At 45.2% G+C, this 22,473-nt stretch overlaps 1 protein-coding gene across 4 annotated transcripts in view; it reads left to right on the top strand.

The window, feature by feature from the left end:
* Positions 1-18,459, top strand: part of Sulf1 (sulfatase 1) — a 163,119-nt gene extending 144,660 nt beyond the window's left edge. For 3 of the 4 annotated variants that reach the window (XM_021221956.1, XM_021221957.1, XM_021221955.2), the window contains 5 exons: positions 562-737; positions 5,661-5,803; positions 5,897-6,020; positions 8,348-8,381; positions 16,914-18,459. In XM_021221956.1, coding sequence (XP_021077615.1) covers positions 562-737; positions 5,661-5,803; positions 5,897-6,020; positions 8,348-8,381; positions 16,914-16,944 — 508 coding nt within the window. In that variant the 3' untranslated portion in view covers positions 16,945-18,459. The remainder of the gene's footprint in view (positions 1-561; positions 738-5,660; positions 5,804-5,896; positions 6,021-8,347; positions 8,382-16,913) is intronic. The other variant, XM_029533299.1, reaches the window with a different exon arrangement.
* The last annotated feature ends 4,014 nt before the right edge of the window (positions 18,460-22,473 follow it).

Genomic DNA, 22,473 nt, shown 5'->3' with positions numbered 1-22,473 from the left:
GGGGGTGGGGTGTGAAGGGTGCATGCAGGGTGGGGGTGGGATTCGAAGGGGGTATGCAGGGTGGCTATGATCATATCTCATTGTATATAAGAATGGAATTCTCAAAAAATATTTTAAAGAAACAAAAAAGTCTTTATTTTCAAATGCTATCATGTCTAATTTGCCAAAGGATATTTGAATCGCATTGCCAGCCAACTAATCAGTCACTGACTCTATGGCCACCCGATACGTACTGCGCTATCTGTGGCCGCCCGATTCGTACTGCGCTATCTGTGGCCGCCCGATATGTACTGCGCTGTCATAGGGAGATCACATCATTTGTTCAGAGCTTGTGGCTGGCAAGATGCACTGACTCGTGCCCACCTTTCTTCCTATCGATGCTTAAGAGCAAATGATGGTCCGATTCAATGCAGATCTAGAGAACTGTCCTGGGCGAGTTTACCTCCACGATACTGGCTATATTTGAAGCCCTCTGTGAAAGCAGAGGTCGCGCGAGCTCCTGTGTCTGGGCCAGGTTTAGAACAACAACCCCACTTTTCCTAACGTGCTTTGGTCGTCCAGAGAGGCTGCTGCACAGGACGTGGACAGCAAACTGCAGCTCTTCAAGGAGCATCGGAGGAGGAAGAAGGAGAGGAAGGAGAAGAAACGGCAGAGGAAGGGAGAGGAGTGTAGCCTGCCTGGCCTCACCTGCTTCACCCACGACAACAACCACTGGCAGACTGCCCCATTCTGGAACCGTAAGTCTCCCAGGGGACATCCCATGGAGTGCAGAGAGCACCGCCCACTGTTCTAACGTAGGCTGAGAACCGCACAGAAAAACCAGTCAATCCAGGAGGTCCAACAGGAAAGTCACATGCTATGCCCAAACCATTTTGCTAGAAAAAAAAGAAAAGAAAAATTACTTACCTTTAGAAACTTTGGAGTCTTTGTTTGTTTGTTTTGTTTTATTAATTTTTGTTTGATTTATTTTTTAAAAATTTACTTATTTTATATATATGAGCACACTGTAGCAGTGTTAAGACAGCAGAAGAGGGGCTTGGATCCCTTTATAGATGGTTGTGAGCCACCATGTGGTTGCTGGAAATTGAACTCAGGACCGCTAGAAGAGCAGTCAGTGCTCTTAACCGATGAGCCATCTCTCCAGCCCTTTGTTCTGATCTTAAAAGATATGGTCTCTATGTGTATACTAGAGGCTGGCCTAGAACTGTATAGCCCAGGCCGGCTTCCTCTTTGCAGTCCTCTTGCCTCAGCCTCCCTCATGCTAGGATTACAGGTATACTAGCTTCTACTCCTAGAAATGTTGGTATTTTTGTTTAAAGGTTAAACCTTGAGGTTTCACACAGAAGCCTGAGGCCCACTCTGCCCATAAACCTGTTAGGTCCGTAGCAATAAATGCCTGGGCATTTTTGTTCCAAATAGATTACTTTCTGCTTTGTCTTCTTGTCTTTTAAAATTCTTCTTGTCTCATATATTACATCCTGACCACAGGTTCCCATCTCTCCCCCACCTCCTCCCCTTCATCTACTCTTTCCCCCAGATCCATCTTTTGCTTTTATTCTAATGCATGTATCTTCAAACAAATAAAAACACAGTAACGATCCATCCGGTAAACCCAGAACCCACTCCCTCCTTATCCTGGTCCCCTTTGGTGGAAGACCCTGGGGTCCACATGAGTACTCTGTTTTGTTTTGAACAGTACAGGATGGGGACTAGTTGTGCCATTTTGAGTAGAGTACATTTGCTTTCTCTTCTCTCTGCACAATGTCACCTTGGCAGTGGAGAAGTGTGCGCGCCCTCGGCTCTGGCGGGGCACACCACCCAACTGAAGGCTTACCAGGAGCACTGATAAAACTCCAGCCTTGTGAGGGTCAGCAGAGGGAGCCAGGTAGCTTATCAAACTGGCCCATGGAGCTCTCCCAGGTCATTCAGACATGGCAGGCCAGTGCTGGGCAGCCTGTGCCTCTCAGTCATACTGCTTCATGAGTTGGGTCTGTGTTTACATGTGTGTCCACAATCACAGTGAGGCCAAGTGAGGCATAGTCATAGCACGCAGCCTTTAATGTGGCTCCTGAAATGGAGTTTTGGAAATCAGTGAGACCTTTCAGATTTCGGAGAGGAGAGGGTCTGTCCTTATTGCACTTTAATTTTGGTGAAAAAGGAGAAAAGCAAGCAAGCAATGAGCTATGGAAGATACTTACACTTTATGGTTATGGAATGAAATAAACAGTTAAACTTCCCACTGGGACTCTTTAGAGATAAGGAAATGGTGGGGGGAGAAGGAGGGAGGGAGGGAGGGAGGGAGGGAGGGAGGGAGAGAGAGAGAGAGAGAGAGAGAGAGAGAGAGAGAGAGAGAGAGAGAGAGAGAGAGAGAGAGAGAGAGAGAGAGAGAGAGAGAGAGCGCTCATCAAGCTCACATGCCAGTGATATAAGACCTAGTAGGTTCAAGCTCGGAGAGGTTTGATGTTTCCCAGTGATAATGCTGCAGGGTCTCGAGGGACTCTAATAGCCAAACTGTAGCACCTTTAAAAGATGACAGTTAAGCTGGAACCTAAAGAGCTGTAGGAACATTGTCCGAATGGAAGAGATCAGCATCCCAGCAGAGTGAGCTTGTGAGCAGGAGTTGTGAGGCAGGGATGAAGTTGGTGGCGATGTCACGCAGAAGGAACCAATGTGATGCACCAGGGACTGGAAAGCCCCTTGGAGAACAAAGGGGGATGAATTATAGCTTGGCTATGTTAGGAGGTCGACTGCTACAGTCCTGCCTAGGCCAGGCACAGCCGAACCTCCTGTATGGTCTCCCACATCCTCTCCTCATGTCTGCAAACCATTCTTCAGAGTCAGAATGACCTCCTAATGTTGTCTTGTTTCCCCTTACAAAGGCAACACACTAGCATATCTAGGAAAGACCCACACGGTATGCTCTAGCCCTGTCCTGCTGTTTCCTCCTTCTCAATTAAAAACTTTAAATTATATCTGTGTGTGTGTGTGTGTGTGTGTGTGTGTGTGTGTGTCTATTTCTATGTGCATGTTTCTGTTGCTTGCTCTATGTGTTTGTCTCTCAGAACGCACTAACTTGACCTGTGTATTACAAAAAAAACTTAATATAACTGATAACAGTAAAACCATCTTAAGAGTCCTTTTCATTTTAACCTTTGGAGGTCACAAAGGTGTGGTTCCTTTATATAGATCTCAGTTCCGGTGCCTGTAATGCCAGGCACCAAAGCACGCTGTTCTTCTGCTCTAAGATGTAATGGCTACATGAAAGACTCGGTCAGATGCCGATTCAATGGGCTGCACCACTAGCAGGCTGAGGCAACGACGATCTTCAATTTTTAATACCTTCATTAACTAAACAGTCATTTATTGAAATTACACTGTTAAATTTCTAACATCCTTGGGATTTATCAGTTATTTGTGCAGAACCATCAGAAGTTATTATACTCATATAGCTTATGAAACAAGTTCAAAACCCATTTAAATTATTGATTTGGTAAATTTCTGCGTAAGTTAAAAGCGTTTGGTTGTCTGGATTTTAATATGTAGGTATGAACTAATGTTCACATAGAAAGAATATAAATTATGAATGATGTACAGAGAGCACTTTCTATGGAAAAAAATGAAACAAATGAAAATACTCTCCACTTCCCAGATAGTCTTTTGTAAAAATGTTTCTGGACTGGAGGAGAGGGGAATGTGCAGAACACAGACCACAGCGGATGTTTGTTTATCTGTATGCCATCATGGCTGACACATGTCCCTGTCCAGACTCTCCTGGCACTCAGGAGGACCTGAGGGAAGCCTGGGCTCCATGCTCCAAGCCCGTATGCCGGGCAGTGGCAGGAGCAGTGTGTACATTCACCAGCTAAAACAAGCCAGCCCTGTTGAGGGGCGTCGGCACGGGGGAGGTTGCAGCCCTGGGTGGTGGGTTATGGAAGAATTCACCTTCCCCTCAGCTTTTAACTGCTCTAAAAAAAAAAACTCTGGTCTATTAACATATTTGAAAATGTAATCCCTTCTTCACTTTTGAAAGATCGATCGACCCTCTCTCTTTAGCTTGGGGGGCCATATTTAGTGTATCTAATATGACACCAGCTTCCAGCCAGTCTCCCCTGCTGCCTGTTGTCAGCTACATGATGCTGGTCCTTAGGGTTCCCATCTCCACATGGGTATGGCAACAATCATGTGTCTAACAGTCCTTTGAGAACTAAATGAGGTAAGATATACAAACATCTTACATCAGAAGTACATCCCATTTCCTGCGCATATCCTAAATGTTTTAAGAAAAAATTGCTAAAAAGTACATTATAATGCCCCTTCACTACCACCACCCCCCATCCACACACACGCTTTAACAAAAAAAAAAGGGGGGGGAAGGAGGTTGTTTTAAAATTTGATGTTTCTTAAATACGTTCTACAAGTTAGCCAGGGAGCCTATATGCAGAAGGTGTTGACAGTCAAATCTCACTGCATATTAAAATACTGTAGAGAGGTCTTGGGGAAATTCAGCCGGTAAAGTGTTTGCCATGTAAACATTAAGACCTGAATTCATCCCCAGGACCCGGATAAAATGCTAGGCTAGGTAAGCAAGGTTGCAATGTCATTGCTGGGGAAGTGGAAACAGGCAGTTCCGTGGGACTTGTGGCCAGCCAGTGGAGAGTGCTTTAGGGGGTTCCAGACCAAAGAGAGATCCTGTTTCAAAAAGCAAGGTAACTGTCACCCAGAGTTGCCCTGTGTACTCTAATGCATACACACGTGTACCTACACACACAAGCATACATATGTAGACTCTCTTGTGTAGTGTGTGGACGCAGCATCCGACAATAACAGGCTGATGTCCAGAACACTGAGGCAGAGTTAGAGGGTGAGCATCCACATAGAGAGAGGAATGCTGGGAGATCGTCAGGTGGGAAGATTTGTCACCCTGACTCTGAGGGGTCGTAACCAGCCATATGGCACACATAAAATAGAATAAACGGGCTATATAAGTTATGAGCTAGTCAGGAAACAAGCCCAAGCTTATGGCTAGGCATTTATTAATAAATATTAAGTCTCAGAGTCATTATCTGAGAACTGGGGTGAGGGCAGAAAAGGCTATACACACATGCATGCATGCATGCATACATGCATCCACGCTCCTGTACAAGAACAGTGCTGGAGAGGGTTGTCTGTAATTACAAATGATATTTTCTTCAACTCCATCAAGCTGGGCTCTACCCCTATCTAAGACTGTCCCTCCATATGTGGTTGTGACACTGGCTGTGTGATGCTGAGACAAAGCAAAGGCATTAATTCTGTTGCTTTATGAAACAACTATGTTTTCCTCTTCCAGAAAAAAAATAAAAATAACCACAAACAGAATCTCTAGTACTCATTTCCCAATACTCCAGCCACTTGTCCAGTTTTAGAGGACACTACCATCAAGAGTTAGGGAGGGTAACTTACTTAGTGGCCTGACACTTTGGTCTTCAGCCTCTATGACCCCTTGCATTCTCAGATTTCACAGCCAGCTTGCATAAAGGAAAGGATGTACTTATCCTTGACAGCCAATCACAGCACTTAGAAGACAGAATCCTTGAAGCTTGTAGAGAAGTCTTGACACAGCCAGCTTATGAGGCCTTCTCATCCTTTCCTTTGTGCTGTTCTTCGCTCTTCTCCAACAGTGGGATCTTTCTGTGCATGCACAAGTTCTAACAACAATACCTACTGGTGTTTGCGTACAGTCAATGAGACGCACAATTTCCTGTTTTGTGAGTTTGCCACTGGTTTTCTGGAATATTTCGACATGAATACGGATCCTTATCAGGTAAGACAATATGTTTTCATTGGATGAGGATGGTTGGGAACGAGGTAACCAGACAGGTGCTGAAGTCCATTGTCCTGTTTTCTTTATCTACAGCTCACAAATACAGTACACACAGTAGAACGGAGCATCTTAAATCAGCTACACATACAGCTGATGGAGCTCCGAAGCTGCCAAGGGTATAAACAGTGCAACCCAAGACCCAAGAGCCTGGACATTGGTAAGAAAATATGTTACTTCCATTTAGAAAAGTCTTTGTATTACCAATATTTCTCCATCTAAAATATTTCCATGTGTAAGTGTATAGTTTAGGGTACTTGAACTATATGTTTATAAGAAACTCTGTAAACAGATCCAAACATAATTTGATCTCTAAGTCTCTCCCTCTAGGTAGTCACGGGGAACTAAAATTACTGAGTAAGGTTTCCCTCCAATGTCTTGCATGTGTCTGTGTATTCCATCAGAAAGTCTTGGGTTTTGACAGAAGCATCTATGAGAATGTTAGATTGAGGATTTGATGAGTCCTTGTCATTGCCCTGAACAGTCCCGAGGGCAGCAGAAGCTCTTCTTACAGTTACGTGTTAGACACATAGTATCCTGCTTCTGCCTGCCATCATCTGTGCCCCCCACCCTCATCTGCATACCTGCCCAAGACAAGGGACGTCCATCTTTTTTGCCACTATAGCCCATTTGAAAATAGAAAATATTTAGGAAGCTCATTAACTTCTGAATTGGCTGTGGGAAGATGTTCTGACCCTGTTCTGCTGTGTGTGCCTGACATCTTTCTCCTTGGGCTTATATAGATGTGATTCTTTGAACTGTTTGTTCAACCTGTGCCTTGCTAAGGAAAAAAGTTGTAGTCTGTACCATTTCTGTAGAAGTGTAAACACCAGCCATTCACAGAAAAGAAGAAAGAAAAAGAATTGGAGATGGCTCAGACATTCTTACAGGATGACAAGCCGAAGTCACTGGCATTGGAAAGCAGTTTCCAGGAGCCCCATACCCTTTGTGACACTTCTTACTGCATATAGTGTGGCCTAGTATGGCCAGTCTCTCAAATGCTGAGACTATAGGTATAAGTCACAATGCCTGGCACAGATGCAAGAACCCTGCCCCCGCCCCCACTCTGGTTTTAATTATGTGCACAGGTCTGTGTCTGTATTTGGGTTTGTGCACATGAGTGCTGTGCCAGAAGAGGCCTGGGTAGGATGTCATCATTCCCTAGAGCTGGAGCTACAAGCAACTGCAAGCCACCAGATATGGTGCGAGAAGCAAACTCCTGTCCCCTGGAGGAGCACTATACACTCTTAACCAATGAACCATTTTTCCCATCCAGATGGAAAAAGAACACATTTAGTACATTCAAGTCTCATCCTGTGCTCTGCAGGTCCTGTGTAGAGCCAGCACCCCCAGCAATCAAACCAACAGCCCTTTGGTTATGGGAAAAAAGAGTTTGTTTTCATTCACAGTTCCAAGGGGGGTAAGAGCCCATCATTATAGGGGAACGTGATAGCAAATGGTAGGCAAGGTGGTTGGGGCAGGAAACTCAACCACAAGCAAATATCAGAGAAGAGAAAGTGAAGTGAGACTGTAAATGCTCGGAGCCTATCCCCGGGGACACCTCCAAAGGTTCAATACCTCCCCAAATTGCCTATCCAAGTGGGGACTGAGTGTTGAAGCATAGAATTCATGGGGGATCATAGATTTGAAGGGAGAAGTGAGGTTCTTCTCCCAAAAAGATCAACCTACTTGCTGGTCATTCCCACCTCTGTAGGATCCCAGATTAAGCCATGGATATCCTTCAAGAGAGGCCCATGAGAATCTTACCTTGATTCCCCATTATCACATAGGGAAATTAGCAAGGCAAGAAGCATGCCTGCCAAGTGGTATTTTGGCTGCTTGCTCTGTTCAACTTAAAACTTTGGAGATATCCTGCTTTTATACTGACCTTTCCCAGAAATCAAAGAAAGAATACCAGAGATGAATGGGGTGGGGTGGGGGGAACGCCACCTTGTGTGGACCTGGGATCTACCGAAAACTAGTAGAGGCCCTAGAAATATTACACAACGCTCTCCAACGCTCTCAGTCCCCAAAAGAATATGGCTCTTCACCTCATTGGAGATGACTTTACAGCTTCACTGTGAGAATCCGATAGGGACCTCAATGGGCAAGTGACAGGCCAGGTCAGGCCACCCTACTGCTGTGCACTTTAAAAATTTACTCAGAATTATATGAACTTCTGGAATTTCTCTCTCTCTCTCTCTCTCTCTCTCTCTCTCTCTCTCTCTCTCTCTCTCTCTCTCCTTTTTCATTGTAATCCCTTTTTTTTCTTTTTCCATGTTTTGTTTTTTACCTTAAACTTTTTTATTCTCAGAATTCAGTCCTTCTGAGACTAATGCATAAGACCATCTCCGATGGATTTCAGTGCTGCCTGTATTTAACACCGCCTGTTTCTTTCTAGAATTTAGATGTATTCGTGGAAACTGCATAGCGAAAGTTCTATGAGTTCGAAAGCTAACCAATTCCTCTTGTATTTCCCTATGTCAGGAGCTAAAGAAGGAGGAAACTATGACCCGCACAGGTATTCACACGTTTTTTTAAATTTTCAGCAGCTTCTTTCCCATAATTGCATGATCCATCGTTTCAACTAGTTTGTTTCTCACCATCTTGCCCAGAGCATAGGTCGTGGTGCATGTGTGTTCTAACAGTGCCCTCCTTCCCACCAAGTCCCTGGCTCCTGGCCCTTCATTCTGCTGTCAGTCAATGCATCGACCCCCACGAGATGCCTCTGAGCGTGGACTCTCTCCTGCGCATGCCTGTTTGCTTGTCGAATGCCGCTTTAAAGCAAGGAATGCATGACCGGAAAGGGGGAGCGGCCTCTGGGGCAGCAGGGATTTTCCTTCATTTTGCTTACACCGTTGGGCAGAGAGGCTACACGGGACAAAGTGGGAGGTATTTTTTCCATCTCAGACTATTGATAATACTTTTAAAGGGGGCTAAGGGAAATTTTGATAGCACAATGAGGCCTACATCAGAGGGAACAAAGAATTTCCATGTGAACAGTCATTAAGCCAATTTTGGTGGCAGAAGCAATTTTCATAAGGAGAGCTCACAAGGGTGAGGGGGACAGAGAGAGGGTGCCGGAGGTTAAGCACAGGGTGTTCCGGGTCAGACCGGAAGTTCCCAGAATACACCGGAACAGAATGAACACATGAAACTTCAAAGCCCTCAGCATGATATATCCTTACCCCTTAACCCTCATCCTTCTCTCCCACATGAAGAAGGTCGTACACCTGGAAGCTTGTCCACTGATTGTCCACTGCTGTTTTCCTACCCTGAGCCTCAGCTTCAGAGAATTTATCTGAAATGTGTCAGTTTGAGGATGGGGATGAGGGTGGAGGTGCTGTCCTCACTGTCGGTGCTAAAGGGACATTGATGCTTTGGTGTGTCCAGACTCCAGTCAACGAGCTCGCCTAAGTTGCCACTTCCTACCAAAACAGTGTGAATTGTTTGGCACTATCCACACTGATACCTCCTCAGAGAAACAAAATAAGGAAAAGAACATGGCATGGTATAGGGGCAGATGGAGGATGGAGAAATGACAGGGAAATGGCCATAGTATCCTGGCTTTGTTTTCTGTCTCTCTGCTACCTTGCCTGATGCCATTTAGCATCTCTGAAGCAATGAGCTGCTTCTAAAGGGAAGCATGTGACCCACAGACCCGGGAGGTTGGTGGAGGAGATGAGAGGTATGGGCAGGGTACCTTGTGATGCCAACATTCCTGTGTCAAAGGCATAAACTACGACTGTGATGCCGTGTGAGGAAGGATCAGCAGTTCTGGCTGGCGTTTCTATTTCCCTTTGTACATGAACATCACTTCTGCTGCCGGGCTGTGATGTCCAAGAAGACAACATGGCTAAGAGCCCAGTGTCCAGGGCTTCTGAGCAGCCAATGGCAGCTCCGTAGTACAGGTCGGCTGCCTGGTCCTCTTCACTGAATCCTCTAGGCCATGAGCCTCCATCCACACTGGGTTTGATGCCTCTTCCCCCAGAGCAATAGCTAGTGGTAAAGATGGTTGTTGGTGGCATAGTTGTTCATCTCCATGGTAATGCCAGGCTGCCTACAGTTCTAATTCCAGTCTTGCTGTGTATGTGCTTGGCTGTGTAACAAGCTCCAGGGAGTGACAGCATTTGTTAGTAAATGAAATATAGGATGCAAAGCAACTTGCAAAAATGAAGCAATCTATGAGAGGGAACAGTGTGTGGTATTCTTTTTTTTTTTCTTTATTTACATTTCAAATGCTATCCCGAAAGTTTCCTATACCCCTCCCCCCCACCTCTGCTCCCCTACCCACCCACTCCCACTACTTGGCCCAGGCCTTGCCTTGTGCTGGGTCATATAAAGTTTGGAAGACCAAGGGGCCTCTATTGCCAGTGATGGCCGATTAGGCCATCTTCTGCTACATATGCAGCTAGAGACACAAACTCAGGGGGTACTGGTTAGTTCATATTGTTGTTCCACCTACAGGGTTGCAGCCCCCTTCAGGTCCTTGGGTACTTTCTCTAGCTCCTCCATTGGGGACCCTGTGTTCCATCCAATGGCTGGCTGTGAGCATCAACTTCGGTGTTTGCCAGGCACTGGCATAGCCTCACAAGAGGCCGCTATATCAGGGTCCCTTCAGCAGAATGTTGATGGCATGAGCATTAGTATCTAGGTTTGGTGGCTGATGATGGGATGGTTCCCCAGATGGGTTAGTCTCTGGATAGTCCATCCTTTCATCTTAGCTCTAAATTTTGTCTCTACCTATATCCTTTCATGAGTATTTTGTTCCTTATTCTAAGGAGGAATGAAGTATCCACACAATGGTCATCCTTCTTGGTTTTCTTCTGTTTTGCATAATGTATCTTGGGTATTCTAAGTTTCTGGGCTAATATCCGCTTATCAGTGAGTGCATATCTAGTGACTTCTTTTGTGATTGGGTTACCTCACTAAGGATGATATCCTCCAGATACATCCATTTGCCCAAGAATTTCATAAATTCATTGTTTTTAATAGCTGAGCAGTACTCCATTGTGTAAATGTGTGTGTGGTATTCTTAAACATAAACTAATATAGTTTACAAATGTCATTCGGAAAAGATGGTGACTCGGCTTGAATCCAAGGTGTATTTTGGAAATTCTCTTAGCAGTTTCATGACCTTCTGGTTTCCAGGGTGAGGTGAGACTTATCTGTAACTTGAAATCCTTTGCATTTATTCTAGAGATTTGCTTTTCAGAACAAAGCCACCCACGTGTTTGCTCTCCAAATAAATAGCCCAATAGAAAAGTCTGATTTTGTGAGCTGAGAAGTGTCAGAGGCCAGGCCAGGGTGATTAGCAGCCCTAGCCCAAGCTCACCTTGAACTCATCAATTAGTGATCCCAGAAGACAACCTTGCATTTCCGATCAGTCCTCCTATTTCTTCTTCCAAGTGCTAAGATTATGGGCATACACCGCCACACCCTGTTTATATGATGCTGGAGATTGAACCTGGGGCTCCTGTGTCTGCTAGGCAAGAACTCCGTCAGCCAGGATACATCACTGCCCTGATGTCTAATAACTTTTAATGTTCTGTCTTCATGTAATTCGACATTTCACCCTGTTCGCGTCTTGCCTCTCATTTCCTCTTTCTCAAACAACACAGCTTCTTCTTCAATTCTGAGTTATTTGCGGTCATCATATCCCTTTGTGTAGAAGTGTTTTACTATGTGGGTCCCAAGAACATTCTTGCACATGACTGTTTCACACTACCTAAAACCAGGCCATCAATACCAGCCAGTGCTGTTATCTAACGCACATTCAGTGGCCACATGTTGCCAAATGTTCCAATAATGTCATGTTTATAGTGCTTGTTTCTGGTCTAGGATTCAATCCAGAATCATAGGTCATATAAATTGTCACCTTTCTTCGGTGTCATCTCTACTGGAACAGTTTCTCAACTTTCCATTGTTGGTCATAACATTATGAAGCCAGTTGCCTCTCGACTTGATGATCGTCCTGAGTTCTCACAACAAGACAGGAGCTGTCTATTTGGAACAGTGCTGTCTGTGCTTTGGGATACCGTCTCTAGATCTTTGCATTGTAGCTAATGTGCTGTTCACTAGGCTAGCCCACTATACAGTTGCTAGTCTGCTCAATAATCCAGTCAGCCCACTAGGTTTTGCTGGCAGCTGAGGTATTTTGCCTGATCACTCATTGTGCTTGTTTGGTTTGTCTGGTGTTGGAGTGAGGACTCTCTTGCTCAGCTCCACTCCAGCCTTCAGTTCCACATTATTAATGTGATGGCTGCAGATGGATGTTTTCCCAGCTCCATCATTCCTCTTGTGTTTCTTAAGTCATGTTCTACCATGAAGAACTGGCTGCCTTCACCCACGCAGCCATTTATATGGGGATAGAGCAAAGCGTCTCCTCCTTCCTCTAAATATTCTTTTTCTATCACTATTGTAACGGCCAAAGTAGCCCTGGATTGGTCACTAGTGTCCCTCTAAGATCTCTATGATGTGATTCTTGGAAGTTCCCCATTGTTCTTAAATAGCCCATTGCTTGATGCCCTATGTCCAGAGTCATCTTATATTTTTGCCACCCAACATGTAGAAGTAGCCATTTCTGGGTACCAGTTTTTTTGTTTGTTTTGTTTTGTTTTGAAAGATCTGGAAATTTGACACAAGATCTGAACTTGAAATGTGCGCAATAGCGACAGAGCTGTCTGTGCATCCGGTCCATCCCTTTTCCCATGTAAAAATGTCTCCTGAGTGGATTAATTCTTCCAGTGTGATTTCACTTTGTCCTTGATCCTAACAAGGTGCTTTTAGTGGGTCACATTGGGAGAGGGATAAACTCTGAAACCAAGTTGTATGGAGCATCTTCATGCTAAGGAAGTAGCTATCTTAGCTAGTGCTGCTGCCATTGTGAGAACTGAAATTGCCAAACTACATCTATACGATGCTCACATAATTTTTCTCTGTAGATAAATGAATAAGTTACATGATAGTAATAGATCTGCTTTAAAAAATAAGATAATGTAGAGAACTTTATTTAAGCGTACCCCTGCCTGGCTTACAGAACGACGAGGCTCGGACTACAGTTTATTTGTTTGGCTTGGGCAACTACTTGGGTTTTACCCCTAATCTATTTTTCTAGCTGCTGGACTGGCTACTTCTCCAGCTGTTTACCCCAAATCCTTGCTGTTTGAATCCTCCTGGGTTATTTTTTGTTCCAGCAGCCTGATGTCCTGGGAGAACATTTCACTTGGCCACGCGTTGCTGGTTCACATCTTCTCCTCCCCTGAGCTCCTTCTCTCTCTCCTCCCTTTTTTCCTTCCTCGACATCCCTACCTGAGACCCCCAGCCAGGTAACTGAGAACCCGCCTACCTCTAATCGCCCCAGTAATTGGCTGTACCCATTTTTATTTAGCCAATAGTTTTAAAATTCAGGATCAAGGTTTGCACAAAAAAAGCTGGCATACATGGGAATTCACTTGTCTTGGGGCAACTAGATCTTGGGATACAGAATTTAGCAATTCAACAGACCAAGTCCCATCAAGACAACCCTTTTATTCCCAGACTAAATTCTTTTGGGTCGCTTTGCGTGGTTTTCTAGTAGAACATGGAACTCTTTTCACTCGTGGTTATAAGGAACTTACATTTACGAGCAGTATCTGCCTATAGTCTTCCTATTGCTGGTGCCAGTACAACTCTTCAAATGGAGTTTTAGTTCCTTAGGGTTGTCGTAGCAATTTACTGCACAGCTCCAAACAACATGCAGTTATTCTCTTAAGTTTCTAGAGACGAGAAGTTTAAAATGACTCTTCCTGGCCTCAGATTAGGGTGTCTATAGGTTTGCCTTCATTCAGGGCGTCAGAGACCTCTGTTTCTTTGTCCTTTCTGGTTTAAGTGACATCTATTCCTTGTTTGCTGTCTCGTCTTTGAAGCCAGCAATGTAAGTGTCTGTTCTTCCTCTCTCTGCCTCCATCTCTCTCCTGTACATTCCAGAGTCATATCTCTGCTCTAACCATCCTGCCTCTCCACCTCCATCTCCTGCCCAAAGGACCCCAGTGATTACCCTGGCTTCTCCTGAACGTTGCGCTGTTGTGACACATGACTTGCCACACTCGCAAGATCCCTTTTGCCTCCTGAAGCGATGCCCACAGCTTCTGCAGATTTCGATGTGGACATCTCTGAGGGCGAAGGGAGCCGCTGTTCTGCCTTACTCTACTCTGTTAAACTTTCTTCACAAACATTTCCTCTTCCTTTCTATTTCCTAGAACAGTTTGGAGAGCATCGGGACTGTAGGTGGGCAACATCTTTCCGAGAAACCATGTGGACCAGATGCTTCCTTACTGCGTCGTTGTTAATAACTTCTTTGGAGGAAAGGGCTCCGTCTCAGTTTTCAATCCCTGCCAGATCAGCTTCAGCGAGTTGCTTCCTGAGCAGTTATTAAGCATTTGCCTCTGGAGGGCAGATGAAGAGAAGGCTCCGGTGACCTGAGGAATTGTACAGTTGCCCCAGCATCTTCCCTGCTCGCTCTTCTTTATATAGCTTGAAAGCCACCCAGTGGGGACCCTCTGTTAGCCTCCCGTGCTTGAGGTGACAGTATACAAGCCGTTTCTTCAGGCCTCTTTCTTCTCTCATTGCCTCGCACAGCAGAAGAACTAACTTCTCAAGCCAGTTCCCTGTGGAATCAAGACTCCGAGTATGCTATGAAGGAGGCTGGGTCTATTTAATACAATGTATGCGTTTAGAATGTGAACTAGCAGCTGAATGGTGTGATGCACGCCTTTAATCCCAGCTCTCCGGAAGCAGAGGCAGGTGGATCTCTCTGAGTTCGAGGCCAGCCTGGACTGCAGAGAACCAGTTTCAGGGCAGTCAGCACTACACAGAGAAATCCTGTCTTGAAAAATAGGGTTTTCTTTCCTTTTTGAAAAATAAAAGAAGAAATGAAGGAGGGAGGGAAGGAAGGAGGGAAGGAGGAAGACTGCTTGCCCTAAGAAGCAGAAAGTTTTCCCTGGCTATGAGATTATATATACAGTGATTTCTGCATCAGACCTTTGATATTTTGAACATTTCGTGTCCCTGTAGGACTAGCAGCTCATTCTCAAGGGTCTGTTTCTGTCCAGACCCATGAAACACCTTCATCTCTGTGTAGTCCATCTGTCAGCTGTGCACAGGACCTTCTTGCCCTGGGAACATCTTCCCTGTGACCATCTGCACTCTCTACCTCCCTGGTTGTCCTTCAGGACAGCTCTTGTCATCTCGACATGACTGAAAAGGTCTAAGAATAGTACAATAGACTTGGACCACCTCCATGTTAATGCAACTCCTGCCCTGTCCACTCCTGTCATGCACATAGCTCCTCCTCAAGGTCTCTTAGCGGCTCCAGCGATGCTGCAGTAAGCACCCTGGGTTATTCTGACTTCTGTGCTGTCTTCTTCTTGAGGATAATTGCTCCCCTCTCCCTCTCTGACACTTGGTAAGGGTTTCATTCCTTTCAAATAGTTGCCCTTGTTTTCCCGTGGTTTCAAACTGTCTTTCTACAGCCTTGGGACCTGAAGGAGAGCTTGGCTGGCTGAGGGAATTCTTGCTACCAACTTGATTTTCTTACTGCAGATGCTTTCACACCTTCAATGCCTGGTCACCCAGCACGGCCGCTCTGTGGGTTTGGTCAGTTCATGATCAATTTGGGGGGCGGGGGAGGGGAAGGGGACATTTTCATCGGAATACTTTTTTAAAGTTCTCGTTTCATGTTTTCTTTCAGAGTAATTTTGTGTAGAAGTAGTTTGTTTTTAATCTCATTAATTTGGAGATTTTACAAGATTTCTGAGTTGGAGGAGGAGTGTCTTTCCTGTTAGTATATCTCAATATAATATAATCTTGCCAATGGATTACTAAGGGCTAGGGTTGGGAGAAAGTCATGGGCCCTCCCATCGACCTGAAATTGACCTCCCATCTTCCCTTTTACTTCCCTCTTCATCTCCCACCCATTTTCTGGAAATATCCTTCTCCTTTTTTTGTTTCCTTTCTCCCTGGAGCATCTTTACAGTGCCTGCCAACTTGAATCCCTCCCTGTCCCCTCCTGTGCCATCAAGGGGACTCACTGGGAATCTGGACAGTGTTTCAGGCACAGCGTGGCATTTCCTCCCAGGCCACTTTAAATCAACCTTAGCTTTGTTTCCACTTCTCTTCCCTATATTTTCGCCAAGGCTGGTGCCAAAGTGGGGTTCACAACTTTGCTGGGGTCTGGAATCTGGTCTTTTTTCCAGCTTACAGGTGACCCGAAGATCACAGACATTTCTCTTATGGTTTCATGTAAGGTGTGGCTTTTGTATAGTCTTATTGATTTGCTACATAGTTTTATGAGGAATTCATCTCACTAATCTAGGGTCCCCTTTTCTAAATTTCATCTGAGTCCAGTGTTGTAGTCAGAAAGAAAGCCGGTGTGCTCTGTGCACATGTAAAGCCTGCTCGCACAGAGGCTTCCTGGAGCATACATCCGTGCAGGACCATGCATATAAAGGAACATTCCTGAGCAGTTCACTTGCAGCGCTTAAGATTTGGTTTTATTCTGAATACCAAGAAATACAATATAAAAATACTCCACTGAGAATTTGCCTATTAAATTAAAATATCATGCAGTCTATCTGTTACCTGTATCAATGGTGTTGTCCTGTTCTCTCACTGAGCACGCTGTCCCTGCACGAGGCAGAACAGTGCCACTCCCATTTCCACATCACACTACGCTCTGTGTAGCCAAAGGTAGTCTTGAGTTTCTCATTCTCCTGCCTCGATCCACTGAGTGTGTAGCTGGCTTTACATGCTCTAGGCATGAAACCCAGGCTTTTGTGCATGCTGTGCAACACTTCACCAACTGACCTACATCCCCAGTCTCCCCTCTCTCTGATTTTCATTGTCCTTCTGTCACCCTTGTATGCAAAGATCAGTCAACAGTCAAATACTAGGAAAGAATAGTTTCCATTATTACATTTCAAATTAATGTATAGAATAGTTACATGGTCCACATCCGGTTGAGTCAAAAATGTTTTGTTACACTAAGGACGTCTCTTGGTTTCTCTTCTCACAGAGGACAATTATGGGATGGATGGGAAGGTTAGTCGGTCCAGTGTTGCTTCAGACACCAACTGGCAAGGCCTGGAGGAGTTATCCGGTGCAAGCGACATCGATGAGTACAGATCTAACCCTAGACTGAGTCCGGAGGACAAGACTAACTACCTGAGGGCTGTCTACAGAGCCTTTGCACTGCTAAACAGTCACCCTGATCCAAACAAAGCAAACGGGACTCCAACCGCCCAAAGTGGTGGCTTCCTGGTCACCTCTGCTGAGCTCTTGGTGCCAGCAGAGATGGCTTCTGCAGAATCAGGTGAAGACCCAAGTCATGTGGTTGGGGAAACGCCTCCTTTGACCTTGCCAGCCAACCTCCGAACCCTGCATCTGAACAGACCAACGTTAAGTCCAGAGAGAAAACTTGAATGGAATAACGACATTCCAGAAGTGAATCATTTGAATTCTGAACACTGGAGAAAAACTGAGAAGCAGATAGGATGGGAGGAGCTGCGACATCCTGAAGGCGACGTCGTCAGTGGCAACGGAATGACAGAGCTGCTGCCCCCGTCTCATCTTGGGCAGCAGCTCACCAATCAGCGCCAACAAAAGTATTCCCAGGACGTGGAGCCAGAGAAGGATGCTTTGGAAGATCAATTGCGTCCTCTTGTCCACTCTGACCGAACTCCAGTTCATCAGGTGTTCGATGTGTCCCGCGTGGAGCAGCCTCTTCATTCCAGCCACACGGAGAGAATGTTGGCCAAGATGGGGCGGAGTGATCCAAAGGAGTGGGTACCAAATCTCGAAGGCAGTGCCTCCTCTCCAGTCACCTCTGCTTAGATTAGATGTTGCCTAACATAATATTTCTTTCCATGTTTTGATTAGTAAACTAGTGGTGGCAATCATGACTGCCAACATTATGAGCCCCCCCCCCACAGGCACACTCGCACAGCAGACACTCGTGTGCACATGTGTGGGCGATGCTCACACAGACTCAGTGTAACTTGCTGTTGTTACCGAGAAGGGAGAGGTGGGGGCACATTTTCTGTTTTGATGCTTTGTTTTTGGTACTAAAACAGTATTATCTTTTGAATATTGTAGGGACATGAGTATATAAAGTCTATCCAGTCAAAATGGCTAGAATTGTGCCTTTGTAAGTTTTAAAAGTTTGATGCCCCTGGTGAGTCTGTCAACATATCTTCCCTGCCTGCCTAGTGAAGTTTGAATTTGTTTCTAACCACTGGAATTTTTCAACATCATCATCTTTGGGTCAATGATTTTGCACTTTGAGTGTGGAATACTGTGTCTGCTTGGTTGGTAGTGTTATTATTTTTCTTTTAAACAGGCTTATCAGAGTCACATGCTTTGTCCTAGGAAGGACAAAGGACTAGACCCCCAGCAAGGACACACACTATGGATCACATATTGTTTAGCATACGCTTTTCCCAGGAACCACTGCATGTACTTTACCTCGACGTGCTAAACTTGATTAGCAGAAAGGCCTGGCTCACAATTGTGGTGGTAAAAAATAAATCCTGAGGGAATAAGCAATAAATAAAACAAGAATGGCATGCTTTCTCTGTGCTTACTAGATAGACGTTCACACTGCTGACGTTCACACTGCTGATGCTCGGGTGCCCTCTTGAACAAAGGAACGGGACAAAGGTCTGTTTTCCCTCAGTCTTTTCTCGGTTCCATCAGTGAGCGTAAGCATTGGAAACATACGTGTAATCTTATCTTTCTATAAGACAATTTTGATAAACTAAAATCACAAATGCTGGAAAGTTTAAGCGTACCAGAACAGAGGCTAACTTCACAAACATTGTGTTACGTGCATATTTTTTAAAACTTTCGCCAAGCTCTGGTTTTCTAAAAGACATAGTTCAAACCTGCTTTTGAAAATCCGTATTCTTGAGCTCACCCTGCTTCTGTTGGACTTTTAGGGACCAGTTGAAGGATTACCTCATTGAGACTTTCCAGTGTCTCCTTCAGCTTCACAAGGTCTTGCTGTCGTTGTTTAGCTTGATGGTGGCTTTATTTTTCCTTCTAGATAATTCAAACATGTAGATGAGTTATATTTTTCTTTAAGTGTTTAAAGTAAACACTTTTCAAGAAAACTTAATGTGGTATAGTTGAGCCCTTGCTGATTTTAAGTCTTTACCATAGAATCTGTACATATGTTAAGCCTAACTAGCCATTTATCAGATGCGGATGTCATCTGCTGAATGGCAGAGCAAACATATTTATGGTCCCGACTGATGTGCTATGTAAAGAGATTAAGATATTAGGGGGCATACTGTGCTCTCTCTCTTTTTTTTAACCCTATGTAACTCTGTGATACTTTTTATAGAACAATTCTGGCTTCAGGAAAGTCTAGAAGCAACCTTTCTGGAAATAAAAGGTGTTGAAACTTGTTACTTGTTTCAGAGAAATGAACTTAAGCCAGCTTTTGGGGTCACACATTACGTCCAAGTTAGCTGCAGTCTAATTCTCACCTTACATGACTAAGTGGTAAGCATACTTGTCAAACTGCCCCCAGAATCCATGTATTGTGGACCACTCTCTGGCTAGTATCTTTCGGAATTCGTCTCATTGAAGTCCCAGAGGACGAGGCAGAGCATCTCTGTAACAACCCAAGAAAGCTGCAAAGGGCCAAACGTCCATCTTCACCATCGTAAAAGAGTCGAAAAGCTGTGCCCATGAACAGCGCCTTAGAGTTAGGAAGGAACTATGTATGCGCTTTGAGGCAAGCCTAACCACAACCAAGACCTCACATATTTGGTATGACAAATCCCAAATCCTTTTGTGAAAAAGCTCTTGAAATGACCTTCAGATAAGAAATTAAGAGTGTGCGAAAGGTCTAGACTAGAGATTAAAAGAAAGAAAGGGGGGAAATAGCAAACTATTCAAAAACTTGCCCATCACTCCTTGAGGAATGAACACAAAGCATCATTAACAGCAAACACGTTTTGAGGGCGTAGTGTTCAGAAATGCATCTTCGGTTCATGCTTCTTTTTTAAACAGCGAAAGTAATTTGTGTATATGAAAGGGAGTCGGTGCGTGGTCCCACGAGTGTGTGCATGCCCTGGCCAGATCTCCCTTCACCTCCACCTTTCCTCAGCGACCTCCCAGGCTTCAGTGTTCCTCGCTCTATCTTCCCATCAACATCTTTTTAAAACTTTCCACATATGACAGAGACACTGCTGTGCCTTCTTCCTTTCCTGTAAAACGTTCCCAGGTCACATGTTGACTCTGCTTCAGCCCCATGCACGAGGGCGTATGTCTGCAGAGCTGTTTCAAAGCTGATTCAAGAGATGGAAGGATCTTTAGAGACTGCCTGCCCAGGGATTCTGTGGAAAAAGATGACTTCACAAAGTGCTGAGCCGACTTCTGTGGTCCAGTCCCCGATTGCCATGGACTTAGAAGACGAAGAGGACCAGCTGTTCCACGCGTCTTCTGTTTAAAACAGACACGTATGCATCATACAAGCATCCGGGACACATACACACGGTCAGGGAAGAGAGGAAGAGCAGTAAGGCCCCAATAGATAGAGCACTTTTTGGCAAGAAAAAGAGTGGTTATGACATTAAGGAAGACATAAACCACCCTGGGGGTATCACTCAGGTGTCATATCCCGGCCCCTGGGACAAGCTATTTGTGGGTCCAGGGGGACCGAGCCTGAAAGTAAGAAATGGGCGGGAAAGAAGAGGGAAGCCAAGCAAAGTTGTCAAGGCTTTGTTTATTGCTGGCTTGAACGTTTGGTTATAAACACTGTGAGGGGGAATGGGGAGGGGTCGAGAAACGATCAAAAGAAACAGAGCGAAGGACAAATGTATGTGGGGGGATGCTGGCTGCAAGCTTGAAACTTCTTGTGATTTATCTCAGAGTCCTGGCACCGCTGCTCCGGAACATGGAGCAAGATCTCAAGAGTCCCGGATCCTCCTCAACAGCCCCAGGGGTCAGCTTAGGCCAGAAGTCAGACGATTTCCATGAGCAGCCTTGGGAGGGAGGGGGTGACTCGGCTCTCAACAAAGGACCATTTGGCTACTAGGTGAGAGCTGTCCAAGGCCTGGTGTGTCTCAGCCTGGTCTCCCACAGTGTCAGAGCGCGTGACTCACATACACAGACTTTGGGATGTGCTGCCCAAGTGATGTGACATCTTGAACCCACAATCCAAGCACTCGGAGGTGGAGGCAGGAAGAACAGACATTCAAGGTCTTCCTCAACTTCATAGTGAGACCGAGGGATCCTGCTTAGGAAACAAGCAAGCGAGGCACCCTAAATTCATTTAACTCTGATATTTAAGGTTACTGTGAGTTTAGGAAAGCACCTAAGACAATTGTTTACAGAAACAAACAAAGGCTTTGGATTAACAATGGCAAGTACTCGGTGGAAGTGCTTTCTTGTCCCAGATTGTCCAGTGGAGGTATCAGGACTCTCCGCTGAGCATCTGTGGCCTTCGAAGACCCATCCCTGCTAGGTCTTCCTGCCAGCTGTCAACACAATTGAGCAGATTTTGGCATCTGAGTAAAAAAACTCATCACCACTCTCAAACTATACCTGAGGTCATCTTGCTTGCCTCTAAAACAGGGTATGGGCAGAGCTGGAGGTGCGCCCCTGTTCAGTTTCCCAATAGAGTCAAATTTTGTTGAGTGTTTACAAAGTTTGTTAGTAGACAATGCACTCTTGGATGTCAAGTAAGACCCCCAAACAAAACGTGCTCCACCCTGCGTCTTTGAGGGCCCTGTGACCCTCAAAGCTGCTGTTAGGAACTACAGTAGTCCTCTAAGGCCCACATGTGGCTTCTCCGAGTTCCCAGCCCTTCCCACACTCAAGAAATATCCTATTGTGACCTCGCTCATTGGACTAGTGAGCTAGCCTTCCCCTACACTGTTCCCGAAGACTTTGCCAGCACAGTATCTTGGGCTGTCAAGGCACATGACGCTGTACATGCAAGTAGAGAGAACGACCCTTTAAAATTAGACTCTGACAGTTGGGGGGTAGAGAGACACAGAGACGGCAAGGTGAGGGATTTCAAGCTGATATGTGAACTAGGACCAAAAGTATCACTTCCTACTGGGTCTCCTAGTCCTTGTACCAGAAAACTTCCCGAACCCTCAGGTTTGGAATTTGTACCCTCCTTCCCCGCCCCCACCCCAGTAAGGTCAACAACCCCAATTCAAGGACTGAGAAGAACTAGTCAATTCTAGTAGCTTTCTGCAGAAGAAAAAAGGTCCAACCTAGACTTTGCATCCTCTAAAGTCAGGAGCATAGAAGTGGAGCATGTGCTTTTCATAATGAACACTAGGTGGCACTCGAGTACAGCTAAAGACATTTCCACTTCCACACGCTGCAGTTTGTTCATGCTTGCTCTCATTTGACAAGAAAATATCTTGATCCGTGGTAAGTGTGACCTTTCTTCAGAGCCTGAGTCATCACAGTAGACCCAAGTGCAGTTTCAGCTCTCTACTGTTTTGTGTTCCAATCATAAATTTGGAACTGTGTCAAATGTTGGCTCTTACAGTCAAAGTTGTGCAGGAAATCTCCAGCTCCCGGGTCTGCTCTGGCTTTTCGCAATTAGA

This window comes from Mus pahari, chromosome 22 (genome assembly GCF_900095145.1).
Source record: "Mus pahari chromosome 22, PAHARI_EIJ_v1.1, whole genome shotgun sequence".
Taxonomy (NCBI): Eukaryota; Metazoa; Chordata; class Mammalia; order Rodentia; family Muridae; genus Mus; species Mus pahari.
Note: the sequence above shows the minus strand (reverse complement) of the source record. Positions and strands in the feature narration are given on the sequence as shown.